Here is a 14402-nt window from a genome sequence, read left to right as displayed (position 1 = left end):
ATAGCAATGCTTTGGGGCAAGGTACTTGTAGGACCTCTACAAATTTTGCCAGTTGAGTGTTAATAATGCCATTACTGTGATCAACTGAACCGCAGGATTGAGAGTGGTAAGCCCAGTGAAAGTGTTGTAAAACTGCCAAACAGCACAGACTTGTTGAAGTACTTGGTCAGTAAACAGGTTCGTCAATCAGTATTAAGTGTGTCTAGGTCTAAGTGTAGCCCTTGTTCTGATATCACTTGCCCTAAATAACAAACCTGGTTTTGGGCAAACTGCAATATTTCTTTGGTGACCTTATGTCCCTTTAAGGCAAACAGCTTTAGTAAATGGTTGCTGTCTTCCTGTGAGCAGGCTTGAGAAGATCAAAGAGGCAAATCATTCACACATGCAACAAAGTAGACCTATAGGGAACTTTATATCATCTAGATCAACCTTTAGGTTTTACAAGAAATAAGAAGGACTCAGCAAAACCCTGAAGCATTACTGTCCAGGTGAATTGTTTTTCTTCCCAAGTAGAGGTAAAAAGATGCTGGCTAGTTCATCAAGTGGAATACTGAAGAATTCACTAAATAAATCAATTGCAGTAAAGACTTTGCTTTCAGTAGGAATAGATGTTAGAACATCTGAAGGTTAGGAACCTCAGGGTATCACAGAGTAACAATGCTGAGGTCCTGGACAAACCTCCACTCTGCCCTTAGGTTTTCTCACAGATGAAATAGCATCATCACAGGAACTAGTATGTAGATAATAAAGCCTTGAGTTTTGTAATCTATTATAGACTTTATGCCTTGAAGGGCTTCTATACATTTAGGGTATTGATTAATTCTGGGAAAAGATTTTGAAGGATCTACTTGAATCTAGATGGGAGGGGGAAAGCTGTAAATTTTGCCAAGGTCAGTTGGAGATTTTGCCCATAAGGATGGTGGAGACTGATTCAATAGGGACAAATGATCAGTGTTTCCAAAACCATCTCTAGAACTGTCAAAGACAGAACAAATAAAAGATGTGAAAGGGTTATTTAATTCACCTGGCTGTTTATTTTGATGACTACTCTGAAATTCAAGAATTATTTCTCCCTCTTGGAAGATTAGCAATAGTAATTGTCCCTAATAAATGGGTTGGGACAGAGGAACTAAGGAGAAAAGGAGCCTAAAGGAAAGGGAATAGATCCCAGAGACAAGAACCTCTTGAGATTTGTTAGAGATCCTCACTATTTGAACTGTTTTAGGACTCAGAGGCAGAGGGTTCTTTACAGTCGTGAGGTAATTATAGCTCAGAGTATATGACTGGTGTCAGGACTAGAAGAGATTCAACCCCAATCTTAAGAAACATTTCCCCGAGCTGATTAAGATGGAGGATTACGAGGAGCCCCTGTAGTTCCTATAGCCTGATGTAGGCCATCGGTGAGTAGTGGGAGGAGGCTGGAAAGATTTTTATAAAATTTTGTTAGAGATAACTGCGCTCATTCGTTATGTATTGTCTATGACTGCTTGAGGCTGAATGGTCTACAGACTAAAATACATACAACCTGGTTCTTCCCAGAAGAGTTTTGCTAAACCCTAATGTACAGCATGACTGTGAGTTTGGAACTTGAGCAACTGGAAGAATGTAACTGGCATAACTAGGGTGGGCAAGCTAGTTGGAGAAGCAGATTCAGAGAGAAATGTCCAGAGTTTGGTTTCAACATGTTAAGTGTTAGGTACCTATGAGGCATCCAAGTGGAAATATCATGCCAAGCCCTGGATCCCAGTACATTTAGATAGGAGTTCCAGATTAGAGATAAAAATGGGGAGTTACCAGCTCAGGATATATTTAAAGCCACAGTCCCAGATATAAGTAGGGACAATTAGAGTGGTTTGGGCTCTGGAAAAAAAAATGCCATTCTCACAAAGAATGATGGAGTTAGTTAGGAATTTCTAACTTTTCTAAATTTCTAACATTTCTCTCTGAATCTGCTTCTCCAAGTAGCTTGCCCACCCTAGTTATGCCAGTTACATTCTTCCAGTTGCTCAAGTCCCAAACCTCACAGTCATGCTCTACATTCAGTTCAGTTCAGCCACTCAGTCGTGTCCGACTCTTTGTGACCCCATGAATTGAAGCATGCCAGGCCTCCCTGTCCATCACCAACTCCTGGACTTTACTCAAACTCATGTCCATCAAGTCGGTGATGCCATCCAGCCATCTCATCCTCTGTCATCCCCTTCTCTTCCTGCCCCCAATTCCTCCCAGCATCAGCGTCTTTTCCAATGAGTCAACTCTTCACATGAGGTGGCCAAAGTATTGGAGTTTCAGCTTCAGCATCAGTCCTTCCAATGAACACCCAGGACTGATCTCCTTTAGGATGGACTGGTTGGATCTCCTTGCAGTCCAAGGGACTCTCAAGAGTCTTCTCCAACACCATAGTTCAAAAGCATCAATTTTTTGGTGCTCAGCTTTCTTCACAGTCCAACTCTCACATCCATACATGACCATTGGAAAAACCATAGCTCTACATTAGGGCTTAGCAAAACTCTTCTGGAAAGACCAGGTAGTATGTATTTTAACAGGAGATTTGCATTGGTATGCAGCACCAGAGGAACCCAGGCCCTTTCAGAGTTCTCACAGCTGCCTAGCTCTCTCTTCATCCTTTTAGAGGACTTATGGTGTTTATGCAGGTGGTAAGCAGATCTGGGAACAGAGGAGGCCTGGGTTATTCTAACATTAAGATGTTGGGCTGATGATTAAGAACCAGTGAAGAAAAGTAACCAGTAGCAAAGAGCCAAGAGGGTGGTGCATCCAGAAGCACAAGGAAGGGTTTAATCATTTGTTAAACTTGTAGAATAGATTGTCCTGCTGAAGTTGAAGTTCTCATCTGCTTTTCCATCCACAGGCTCTTCAGCCACCACGAATGGTGGTACTGTTATTGGAGAGAACACAGGAGTGTTTGTGGGTGGGCTGCCACAGGGTTACACCATCCTCAGAAAGGATTCTGGTGAGTTTGGGGAGAATATAGAATTTATATGTTGTCTCCATAGTTGGGGCTCCCTGGTGGTTCAGTGGTAAAGAATCCTTCTGCAACTTATGAGATGTGGGTTCCATCTGTGGGTCAGGAAGATCCTCTAGGGAAGGAAACGGCAACCCATTCAGTATTCTTGCCTGAGAAATCCCATGGACAGAGGAGCCTGGCAGGCTACAGTCCATAAAAAGTCAGACATGACTGAGTGAATAAACACCACCACCACAAGTTAGCATAGAATCAAATGATATCATTTTAAAGAATGTATAACTGTATTATTTTCTACCTTATGCTGTATTTCCTGCATCAATATATCAAAAATTTCCTTTAGATCTCTTCTAAAGGAACCATGTATTACTTGTATTTAAACTCTTAGAACCCAGTTCTTGATATATCAAAGGAGGTAATTAAACTTTTGCTGAAATAAATTATACTAATTTAAGTCAAAGTTTTATAATTTGGGGATCAAAAGTATGAAAAACTTTGAATTTTGGAGAGGGATATATTTAAATCCTTAAGACTTATTACAGTTACCTCCTCAGAAATACCTGTAGAGAGGAGAGAGTTTTCATTTGGTCACTTAGACTGGTGGTGAAGTCTCCTGAAAGCATTCATGCATGCACGGGTGCGCGTGCGCGCACGCACACACACACACACACACAAACACACTCTGAAGGATAGAGTTATTTTCCCATCAAGCATACTTCTTAGGTGATGCTAGCGGTTAAGAATCTGCCTGCCAAGCAGGAGATGCAAGAGACATGAGTTCGATCCCTGGTTTGGGGAGACGCACTAGAGTAGGAACTGTCAACCCACTCCAGCATTCTTGCCTGGACAATTCCATGGACATAGGAGCCTAGCAGACTACATTCCATGGGGTCGCAAAGAGCTGGACACAATTGAGTCACTAACACACACACACACACACACACACACACACACACACATGCTTCTTGGCTCTGGTATATGCAGGACAGGAGGAGAGCATACCCCAGTACCAACTACCCTTCTTATAGAGGACATCACTCCATTATAAAGAAATCCTTTGACACTGTGCATATAAATTGACCTTGTGAAACACTGATCACTGGTAAATACCTTCCCTAGGATCAGGTCATGAACTCAAAAGCTGAGAATTCAGCTTTGCCCTGACTTGTAAGGACATTGCCATATGAAATGCAGCCTCAGCTTCGGGTGCCTTCTTGCCCTCTCTACCTTTTTTTTTTTCTTTCTAATTATATTATCTGCTCACTTTTTCTCTTTCCCAACCCCTTATGACCACCCTATTTACTGTGTTCATAAGCTCCACACTTACTTGGTCTGGGGAGTTCAAAAATTAAATGTAATATTATATTAATGCCTAAAAATTGGTGGCTCAGATGGTAAAGAATCTGCCTGCAATACGAGAGACCTACGTTCCATTCCTGGGTTGGGAAGATGCCCTGGAGAAGGGAATGGCTACCCACTCCAGTATTCCTGACTGGAGTGTCCCCAGGGACAGAGCAGCCTGGTGGGCTATAGTCAATGTGGTCGCAAAGAGTTGGACACGACTGAGTGACTAAGCGCACACATTGCTTTACTTGTATAGCAGATGGGTTCATAATGCTGAAGGTACTAAATTATAAAATATAGATTGTATGTATAGACTTGCTTTAAATCTTGCTTTTAAAATGTGTTATTGCACTTTTATTTTTAAGGCCAAAAGCAGATGAAATCTCCTTGTTAATTCAAGAGGCAATGATCTTGCTATTACTAAAAAAACCAAGGATTTTGTGCAAGCATCTCTTTCTCCAGATAAGATGACTCTTGAACCAGAGCATAGCATACCAATTATTAGCACTTACCATAGCTTTTGGCATGGGAGTTTATGTGAGTTATTAAGAAGTTTGTAGGAAGAAGGCAGTGAGACCTATAGCCTCTTTCTTTTACCTTAAAGGCACATCAAATTAATTGCTTGAAAAAAATTTCTCACAGTACATATTTCTTGATATCTATCAACCCCTGCAGACATAGTCCAAAAGGGTTTTGTGGGCTGTCTCAAGGATGTGTATTTTATGAAGAATTTTAATCCCTCTGCTACTTGGGAGCGTCTGGTTTGGCAGAGTTCTGAAGAGCAAACCAATGTGCATAATGACTGGGAGGGATGCCCCACTTCACTCCAAGAGGGAGCCCAGTTTCTAGGGACAGGTAAGAGTCTAAAACAGACATTGGTCATTGCTTAACTGGTATGTTCTATCTTTGGTATAATTTAGTCTCCCCTGATCTGATAATTTTGACCTCATATGAACCTACTGTCACAGAAACACCTAGTTATGCCATGATGCCCATACACATATTTTCAATGTCTGAATATATAATATAAATTGTAAGATTCATAAATACATATTCATGTGTAAGATTTCTGACAGTTTTGAGTTTACATACGATAGTGATACTGATGTCCATTTGTAAGTCCATTGTTTTACTTAGAATATAGTTTTACTTAGATGTTTCAAAGGAATTTTGTTTATTAGGCTAATCTGTATATCTGTTGTATCCCATTATACAGACCAGTAGTTTTTCTAAGAGTAAAATTTCAGCTATGTAATGGGGTAAGTAGGTCCTTAAGGGAGAGCTAGAGAATATAACCATCATCATTGCTATTGCGCCAAAGGCTGTGGCGAAGGGGAGGTGAAGTGTCCCCAGAATACCCCCAACCTACAGTTTCTATCTAGCAGCCACTCAGGGTAAGGATTGGAAGGGAATATGGTGGCTTGACTAAACATGGCTTATTTTTCAATAACAGCCCACTATTGCCTGCTACATTTATGGCTAAGTTAGTTAGATATTAAGTTTGTTAAACTACCTTCAGAACAGAAAGTTAAATAATATCATACTTTGTATACTTTTTCATTATTTTCTCTCATCACTGTCATTTGTCAGATTTTCTCTTATGTCAATGCAACTTATTGTTAATAGTTACATATTAGTAAAACAAAAATAGTCTTAATTGTACATGGATCACTGCCTTTTCATGGCAAAGGGGCTTGTATAACTCAATGAAGCTATGAGCCATGCCATGCAGGGTCACTCAAGTCGGACGGGTCATAGTGAAGAGTTCTGACAAAACGTGATCCACTAGAGGAGGGAATGGCAAACCACTCCAGTATATTTGCCATGAGAACCCCATGAACTGTATAAAAAGGCAAAAAAAAAATGACACCCAAAGATGAGCCTCCCAGGTTGGAAGTTGTCCAATATGCTCTTTGGGAAGAGCAGAGGACAATTACTAATAGCTCCAGAAAGAATGCAGCAACTGGGCTGAAACAGAAATGATGCTCACTTGTGGATATGTCTGTGATGAAAGTAAAATCCAGTGCTGTAAAGAACAGTGCTACATAGGAACCTGGAATGTTAGGACCATGAATCAAGGTAAATTGGATGTGGTCAAGCAGGAAATGGGCTTCCTGGTGGCTCAGCGGATAAAGAATCCACCTGCAATGGGTTCAGACGATCCCCTGGAGAAGATCCCCTGGAGAACGGCTACCCACTCCAGTATTCTGGCCTGGAGAATTCATGGACAGCATAGTCCTTGGGGTCACAAAGAGTCAGACACGACTGAGCAACTCTCACTTCACTTCACTTCACGCAGGAGATAGCAAGAATAAACATCAGCATCTCAGGAGTCAGTGAACTAAAATGGATACGAATGGGTGAATTTAGTTCAGATGGCCATTATATCTTCTATTGTAGGCAAGAATACATAGAGGAGATGGAGTGGCCCTCATGATCAACAAAAGAGTCTGAAATGCAGGACTTGGGTGCAACCTCAGAAAAAACAGAATGATCTCAGTTCATTTCCAAGGCAAGCCATACAGCATCACAGTAATCCAAGTCTATGCCTCAACCACCAATGCCGAAGAAGCTGAAGTTGATCAGTTCTATGAAGACCTAAAAGACCTCCTAGAACTAACACCAAAAAACAAATGTCCTATTCATCATAAGGGATTGGAATGCAAAAGTAGGAAGTTAAGAGATACTTGGAGTAACGGGCAGGTTTGGCCTTGGAATACAAAATGAAGCAGGATAAAGGCTAACATAAATCTGCCAAAATAATGCACTGATCATAGCAAACACTTTTTTTCAACAACACAAGAGACAGGTTTACCCATGGACATCACCAAATAGTCAATACTGAAATCAGATTGACTACCTTCTTTGTAGCCAAAGATGGAGAAGCTGTATACAGTCAACAGAAACAAGACCTGGAGCTGACTGTGGCTCAGATCATCAGCTTGTCATAGCAAAATTCAGGCTTAAAATAAAGAAAGTGGGGGAAATGACTAGGCCAGCTGGGTAAGACTTAAATCCCCTACGAATACAGTGGAGGTGACAAACAGATTCAAGGGATTAGATCTAGGAAACAGAGTGCCTGAAGGAGTATGGACAGAGGTTTGTAATATTGTATAGGAGGCAGCACACAAACCAACCCAAAGAAAAAGAAATGCAGGAAGGAAAAGTGGTTGTCTAAGGGGGCTTTACAAATAGCCGAGGAAAGAAGAGAAGTGAAAAGCAAGGGAGAAAGGGAAAGGTACACCCAACTAAATGCAGAGTTCCAGAGAACAGCAAGGAGAGACAAGAAGGCCTTCTTCAGTGAAAATTCAAAGAAATAGAGAAAAACAGCAGAAAAGAAAGACTAGAGATCTCTCCAAGAAAACTGGAATTATCAAAGGTACATTTCACCCAAAGATGGGCACAATAAAGGACAGAAATGGTAAAGACCTAATAGAAGCAGAAGAAATCAAGAAGAGATGGCAAGAATAAACAGAAGAACTGCACAAAAAAGATCTTAATGACCCAGATAACCTCAGTGGTGCGGTTAATCACCCAGAGCCCAACATTCTGGAGTGTGAAGTCAAGTGGACCTTAGGAAGCACTGCTGCCAATAAAGCTAGTGGGGGTGATGGGATTCCAGAAGAGCTAATTAAAATCCTAAAAGATGATCCTATTAAAGTGTTGTACTCAGTATGTCAGCAAATTTGGAAAACCCCACACTGGCCACAGGACTGGAAAAAGTCAATCCTCTTCCCAGTTCCCAAGTAGGGCAGTACTAAAGAATGTTCAAACCACTGGACAATTGCACTCATGTCCCATACTAGTAAGATTATGCTCAAAATCCTTCAAGCTAGGCTTCAGCATTAAATGAACCAAGAACTTCCAGATGTTCAAGCTGAGTTTAGAAAAGGCAGAGGAACCAGAGATCAAATTGCCAACATTCACTGGATCATAGAGAAAGCAAGAGAATTCCAGAAAAACATCTACCTCAGTTTCATTTACTGTGCTAAAGCCTTTGACTGTGTGGATCATAACAAACTGGAAAACTCTTAAAAAGATGGGAATACTAGACCATCTTATCTGTCTCCCAAGAAACTTATTTGTGGGCCAAGAAGCAACAGTTAGGACCTTGTATGAAACAACTAACTGGTTCAGGATTGAGAAAGGAATACTCAAGGCTGTTTATTTTCACCCTGTTTATATAACTTATACACAGAGCATGTCATGTGAAATGCTGGGCTAGATGAGTTACACGCTGGAAACAAGATTACTGGGAAAAATATCAACAACTTCAGATATATAGATGATACCACTCTAATGGCAGCAGCAAAGAGGAACTAAAAAGCCTCTTAATGATAGTGAAGGAGGAGAGGGAAAAAGCTAGCTTAGAACTCAGTATTAAAAAACTGAGATCATGGCATATGGTCCCATCACTTCATGGCAAATAGATGGAGAAAAGGTGAAAGCAGTGACAGATTTCTTCTTCTTGGGCTCTAAAATCACTGCAGATGGTGACTGCAACCATGTAATTAGAAGATGATTGCTTCCTGGCCAGAAAGCTGTGACAAACCTAGACGGTGTGTTAAAAAAAGTTAAAGACATCAGTTTGCCAGCAAAGGTCCATATAGTCAAGGCTATGGTCTTTCCAGTAGTCATGTATGGATCTGAGAGTTGAATCATAAAGAAGAATTGATGCCTTCAAACTGTGGTGCTGGAGAAGAGTCTTGAGAGTCCCTTGGACAGCAAGGAGATCAAATAAGTCAATCTTAAAGGAAATCAAACCTAAATACTCATTAGAAGGATTGATGCTGATGCTGAAGCTCCAGTACTTTGGCGACCTCATGTGCAGAGCCAGCTCGTTGGAAAAGACCCTGATGCTGGAAAAGATTGAAGGCAGAAGGAGAAGAGAGTGACAGAGGATGAGATGGTTGGATGGCATCGCCAGTTCAATGGACATGAACTTGGGCAAACTGCGGGAGATGGTGAGGGACAGGGAAGCCTGGCTTGCTGTAGTCCACAGGGTCACGGAGAGTCGGACATGACTTAGCGACTGAACAACAACAGCAAAATAGCTTAATAGTCCATCAATTAATAAACTGCTTCCTCTTAAAAGATATGGAAAGTTCATTCTTCCACTTCTTTACAGTTACAAGGTGATTTTCTTGACATTGATCTGCATCTTCTTTTGTGAGAGATTTATTCACTGACAGAATATGACCTGAGATTGTCTTATGACATCCTAAAGACACTAACAGTATTGCTCTGCACATGCTAATTTGTACATGTTGTTTTCTCCAAAGGGTTCCTGGAGCTTTATCCATATTTGTTTCATGGTGGAATGGACTTTGAAATTTCTTTTAAGTTCAGAACTGACCAACTGAATGGATTGCTGCTTTTCATTTACAACAAAGATGGACCTGATTTTCTTGCTGTATGTTAATTGATTTATTTAAATTTATTTTAAAATGATAGATCCAGTTTTAAAATCAACAAACCATGTGTTAACATTATATGTGACTTCAATTTATTTTCAAATTCATTTTTGTTTTTATTTTTTTTCCCCCGCATCATTTTCACTTTTGACGTCCTATGAAACATTTGTATTTTAGGGACATGATGATTTTTTTAAATGATTCTATATTTTTAAAATTATAATTTTAACAAAGCATCCTAAATATAAGGAATTAAGAAAGTCTAATTTAGTTCCCTTATATATGAAAAATGTTTCTTTATTACCTTTTTATAATGTCAAATATATGTATATTTGTTTAATATTATGCACACATATACATAAAATAAAATACAATAGTACAAGGAACACTCATGAACTTACCACTAAAGAACTAAAATATTATCAAATTTTTGCACCCATCTCTAGGGTTTCTCCTGGCCCATTTCCCTCGCTCCCTCTAGAGGTAATATGTAATCATAATTTTGTGTTTGTTATCCCTTTGCATTTGTATAGTTTGGACACTGTGAGTGAATGCATAAAAATCCTTGTTTTTGAAATTTTTGTAAAAGTGGTATTATACTCTATCCTTAGGCAATTGTTTTAGCCCTTGACTTTGCTTCTGAGTTATTCAAGTTATCATTTTTCATGGCTGAGTAATATATCTCTTCTACTTTCAGTGAGGTAGTGGTTATTCCATGTTTTTGCTATCATGAATAAGGCTACTATGAACATTTTTATAGGATGCAGTTCATACACCAGAAGGGTGAACTTTTAGTTGAAGATATTAGGAGAAAGAATATGGACTTTTGGTGTCAGACAAGCGATAGAAAGATAGTTATTTTTCTCTATTACACAAAATCCTCCAAAATTTTGCTTCTACATACCTGGCAGAACTAAAACTTTCTCTTTTCCCCATATGAATTATTTTACCTCATTTAATACCTTTTTCTAAGTCTAATCTGCTCATACTTGCTCCTGTGCCATTGAATGTGTTAATTTTCCTGCTGAAGATTCTCCATGACTCTTACTTCCAAAAACCTTACTTCAAACTTTTCCTAGTTCTTAGGGAACAAAAGGTATATCTTGTCTCTGATGTCATTGAACCCCATTCCAATCTTATTTATAACATTACCACATGTTTGCCTAAGGGCTTCCCAGGTGGCATAGTGGTAAAGAATCTGCCTGCCAATGCAGGAGACAAAAGAGATGCAGGTTCGGTCTCTGGTTGGGAATATCCTCTGGAGTAGGAAATGGTAACCTGCTCCAGTATTCTTGCCCGGAAGAGTCCATGAATAGAGGATCGTGGCAGGCTACAGTTTATAGAGTCGCAAAGAGTTGGACACAACTGAATGACTGAGTACACACACAGCACGTTTGCCTCTGCTATTAAGACAGTGTCATTCTTGGGGACACTTTCTCGTATAATAGCAGAACATATTACCTTATATAACCACAGAACACAATAGGGAAAATCAATATTTATTAATGGTGGGATAAAAAAAATGAATGACTACCTAATGTACTTCACAAAGATGATTTTTACTTAGGAAAGAAATAAGTTTTTAAAATGCATTACTTAGTGGATATCCCTGGTGGCTCAGATGGTAAAGAATCTGCCTACAGTGCAGAAGATGTGGGTTCAATCCCTGGTTGAGAATATCCTCTGAGTAGGAAATGGCAACCTGCTCCAGTATTCTTTCCTGGAAGATTCCATGGATAGAGCAGCCTGGTGGGCTACAGTCCATGGAATCTCAAAGAGTCAGACATGACTGAGCAACTAACAGATTTCACATTAATTTGTTTCATTATTATGTTCTCAAATGTTCAAGTATCCTCTGGCCACCAGTTTGACTTCTAACAAAATAAGAACATAGTAGGTAAGATAATTATCGAGTAACATTTTGAAGAAAAACATACGGAGGCATTTCCTTTACCATGAAATGTGGGTGAAATACATTCATATTAGAAAATGGAACCTTAATCTAAAGGTACAGACATAGAAGCAATTATGTTAGTCAGAGATTTAGAATAGAAACACTGAAACATCAAATCAAAATACATCTTACAAATTTGAAATTGAGTTCACTAACCAGTTGAAATAAGCTTAATCAGGCTTGACATTTCATTTTCTTATTGTCTTGTCATATTTTCCCCCTAAATTAAATTGATATATGAAGTAGTATTTTCTCATTTTCTAAAGATTCAAATAAAAATAGAGTCAGAGTTTAAACCATTCTGTTCGCTTCAGTCATTCAGTCACTTATGCTAGGGTTTAATCTTTTACCTGTGTTGCCTCAAAAAGAAAAAAAGGTTTTGCCTATATAATATTGCATTACATCATATCATCATTACTGGGTATAAATGTGTCTGACTCATTACAACATCCTTCATGTCAATTATAAGCTTGCAAAGTGCTTCATTATATGTTACTCCAGTTCTGCTTAGAATAAAGTGGGACATTTTTATAGAGTACTTTCAGGGAAATTTCTTGCTTTTCTTCAAGAAGTTGACCTTCTGTTCTCTCCCAAACTGCTATTCTGCAGTCTTTTTATATACCTATTTTCTTTTTAATATGAAATACAGATGGAACTGAAGAGTGGAATATTGAGCTTCCGGTTAAATACTAGTCTTACTTTTACACAAGTGGATCTTTGGCCGGGGCTGTCCTACTGTGATGGAAAGTGGAATAAAGTGATCATTAAAAAAAATGATTCCGTCATATCAGCAAGCATGAATGAACTGATGGAGCACGTGTCAGAGTCCAGAGCCCAGGCACTGATGGTGAATTCCGCCGTCTATGTGGGAGGAGTCCCACAGGAGCTGAGTGACTCCTATAAACACCTAAAGCTGGAACAAGGTAAACTTCATCTGGAAGTACAGCCCTGGTACTCCCAGGTCTTGGTGGTTCTGTGTTTCAAGACAGAGCAGTAGAACTGATCTGAAAGCAACATCTGTTCATCTATTTTCTGGAAGAATTGTAGGCTCTAAAAAAAAAAATCACAAAATACTTCTTCAAATAGTTTTGTATGTTGCCCTTAAGAGTGTGTTGTTATATCTATTTATATGTTAAATCATACCTATTTATACAGTAAATAATAAATCAGTATATTTAGTCAACCATCTTTATCAGATGTAATTTATAGACATGTATATTTGTGTGCACATGTATATGTGTATGTATGTATACACACACACACAGATATATATAGTATGTTTCCTTGTATGTTTTTCTGGGATACACATGTGGTTCTGGTTCTTCTAAATGCTGACCATTATCTGTATTTACAGATTAAAAAATAGGTTAGTGTGCACAGCCAGGAAAAATGGCCTTAAATACCCTGGGATTTTTTTCTGACATCAATGCTGTTTGTTTCCATGCATTTCCATGGAGCTCTCATGCAGCAAAGCACATGAAAATGTGAGCTTGCTTTAATTTCTGACATACTTGTGAAAAATATGTATGTCATTTAATATTCATAACCATCAATGAAAGGAAAAAGTACAAGTGTATGATGTAAGCTAAAGGAAACCTTTAACTCATATAAGGAGTTTGGACATAATTGGGGAACTTATTGATTAAAAAAGACTAATTGTATGTGAGTTCATATTGTGTGACAGGTGTGGTTCTGAGAGCCTCGTGTGAGAATAGTTGGGTCAGTCTTCAGAGCAAGCCCATGAGACAGGCATTATTACTCGTATCCCCATTTTAAAGATTGAGAAACTAGATAGCAGGGAGGAAAGTAATTTGCTCAAGGTCAGTGGCTACTAGCAGATGGCAAGCCGACCCATCTTGGGCTGCCTCTTATTAAAGCCCACTTTCCTTATTATAGTCAAGTGTTCTCTTTCATGGACACTGGTCAAAGTTCCTTTCTCTATGAAGTGGGAAAAGCACAGAAACTTTCAGCTTGTATGCTTCTGTGTAGAAAATGTTCTCAACGTATTTCAAAACCTGTGCACCCTGAATGGTTAAAATTTCCATGAAGCAGTCTTTGCCTATTTGGTAAGTACATAAAGATTTAAATGTCTTTGAATAGAAAATATATGGCAAGCTCTAAGGAGACTTTTAGAAGGGTACTAGTAGGGAGTTAATGAATATCTGGGGTGTAAGACAGTAATGACATTTTCAAGGCACTTAAGATGTAACAGCAGCTAAAAATATTACATTCATATAAGGGCTTCTTTGGGTTTTCAGGTTTCTGAGGTTAGAAAGAGCTTGAAAACTCTTTATAAGAACAAAATTACTTGATTCTATTTACATCTAGGAAAAATCCTCTGTATACTGAGCATTTTACTGTCAAAGTACACCAAAACCCATTATTATGAATGTCCTAGAAAGCTGGCTAAAATTGGAATTATAAGATGATAATGATGAAACTTTAAAGCATCAACATAGACCCAAGGGGACTAACTCTATGACTAAGACTGTGATACTAGAAGATATTTTATTTATGGATAATACTAAATTTTTATCATTGCAGTATCATCCATATCAGTGGTTCTCAAACCACTGATAAAATATTGAAGTATAGTAGCTAAAACTTTGTAAGAACTCAATAAAATTAGCTATTATTATTATTCAAGATCCACTGAAATTGCCCAGAAAAGGTTTTTTAAAATGCAGGTTTTAAATGGTATTTAAATGGC

At 38.7% G+C, this 14402-nt stretch overlaps 1 protein-coding gene across 1 annotated transcript in view; it reads left to right on the top strand.

Moving 5' to 3' along the window:
- The window catches only part of USH2A (usherin), an 890339-nt gene that overhangs the window by 360751 nt on the left and 515186 nt on the right, over positions 1-14402 (top strand). The window contains exons 24-27 of the mRNA XM_043922807.1: positions 2867-2968; positions 5000-5179; positions 9607-9737; positions 12342-12615. Of these exons, the coding sequence (XP_043778742.1) occupies positions 2867-2968; positions 5000-5179; positions 9607-9737; positions 12342-12615 (687 nt within the window). The remainder of the gene's footprint in view (positions 1-2866; positions 2969-4999; positions 5180-9606; positions 9738-12341; positions 12616-14402) is intronic.

This window comes from Cervus elaphus, chromosome 14, assembly GCF_910594005.1.
Source record: "Cervus elaphus chromosome 14, mCerEla1.1, whole genome shotgun sequence".
Taxonomy (NCBI): Eukaryota; Metazoa; Chordata; class Mammalia; order Artiodactyla; family Cervidae; genus Cervus; species Cervus elaphus.
The sequence above is the reverse complement of the archived record's forward strand: the minus strand, read 5'-3'. Positions and strand labels throughout refer to the sequence as shown.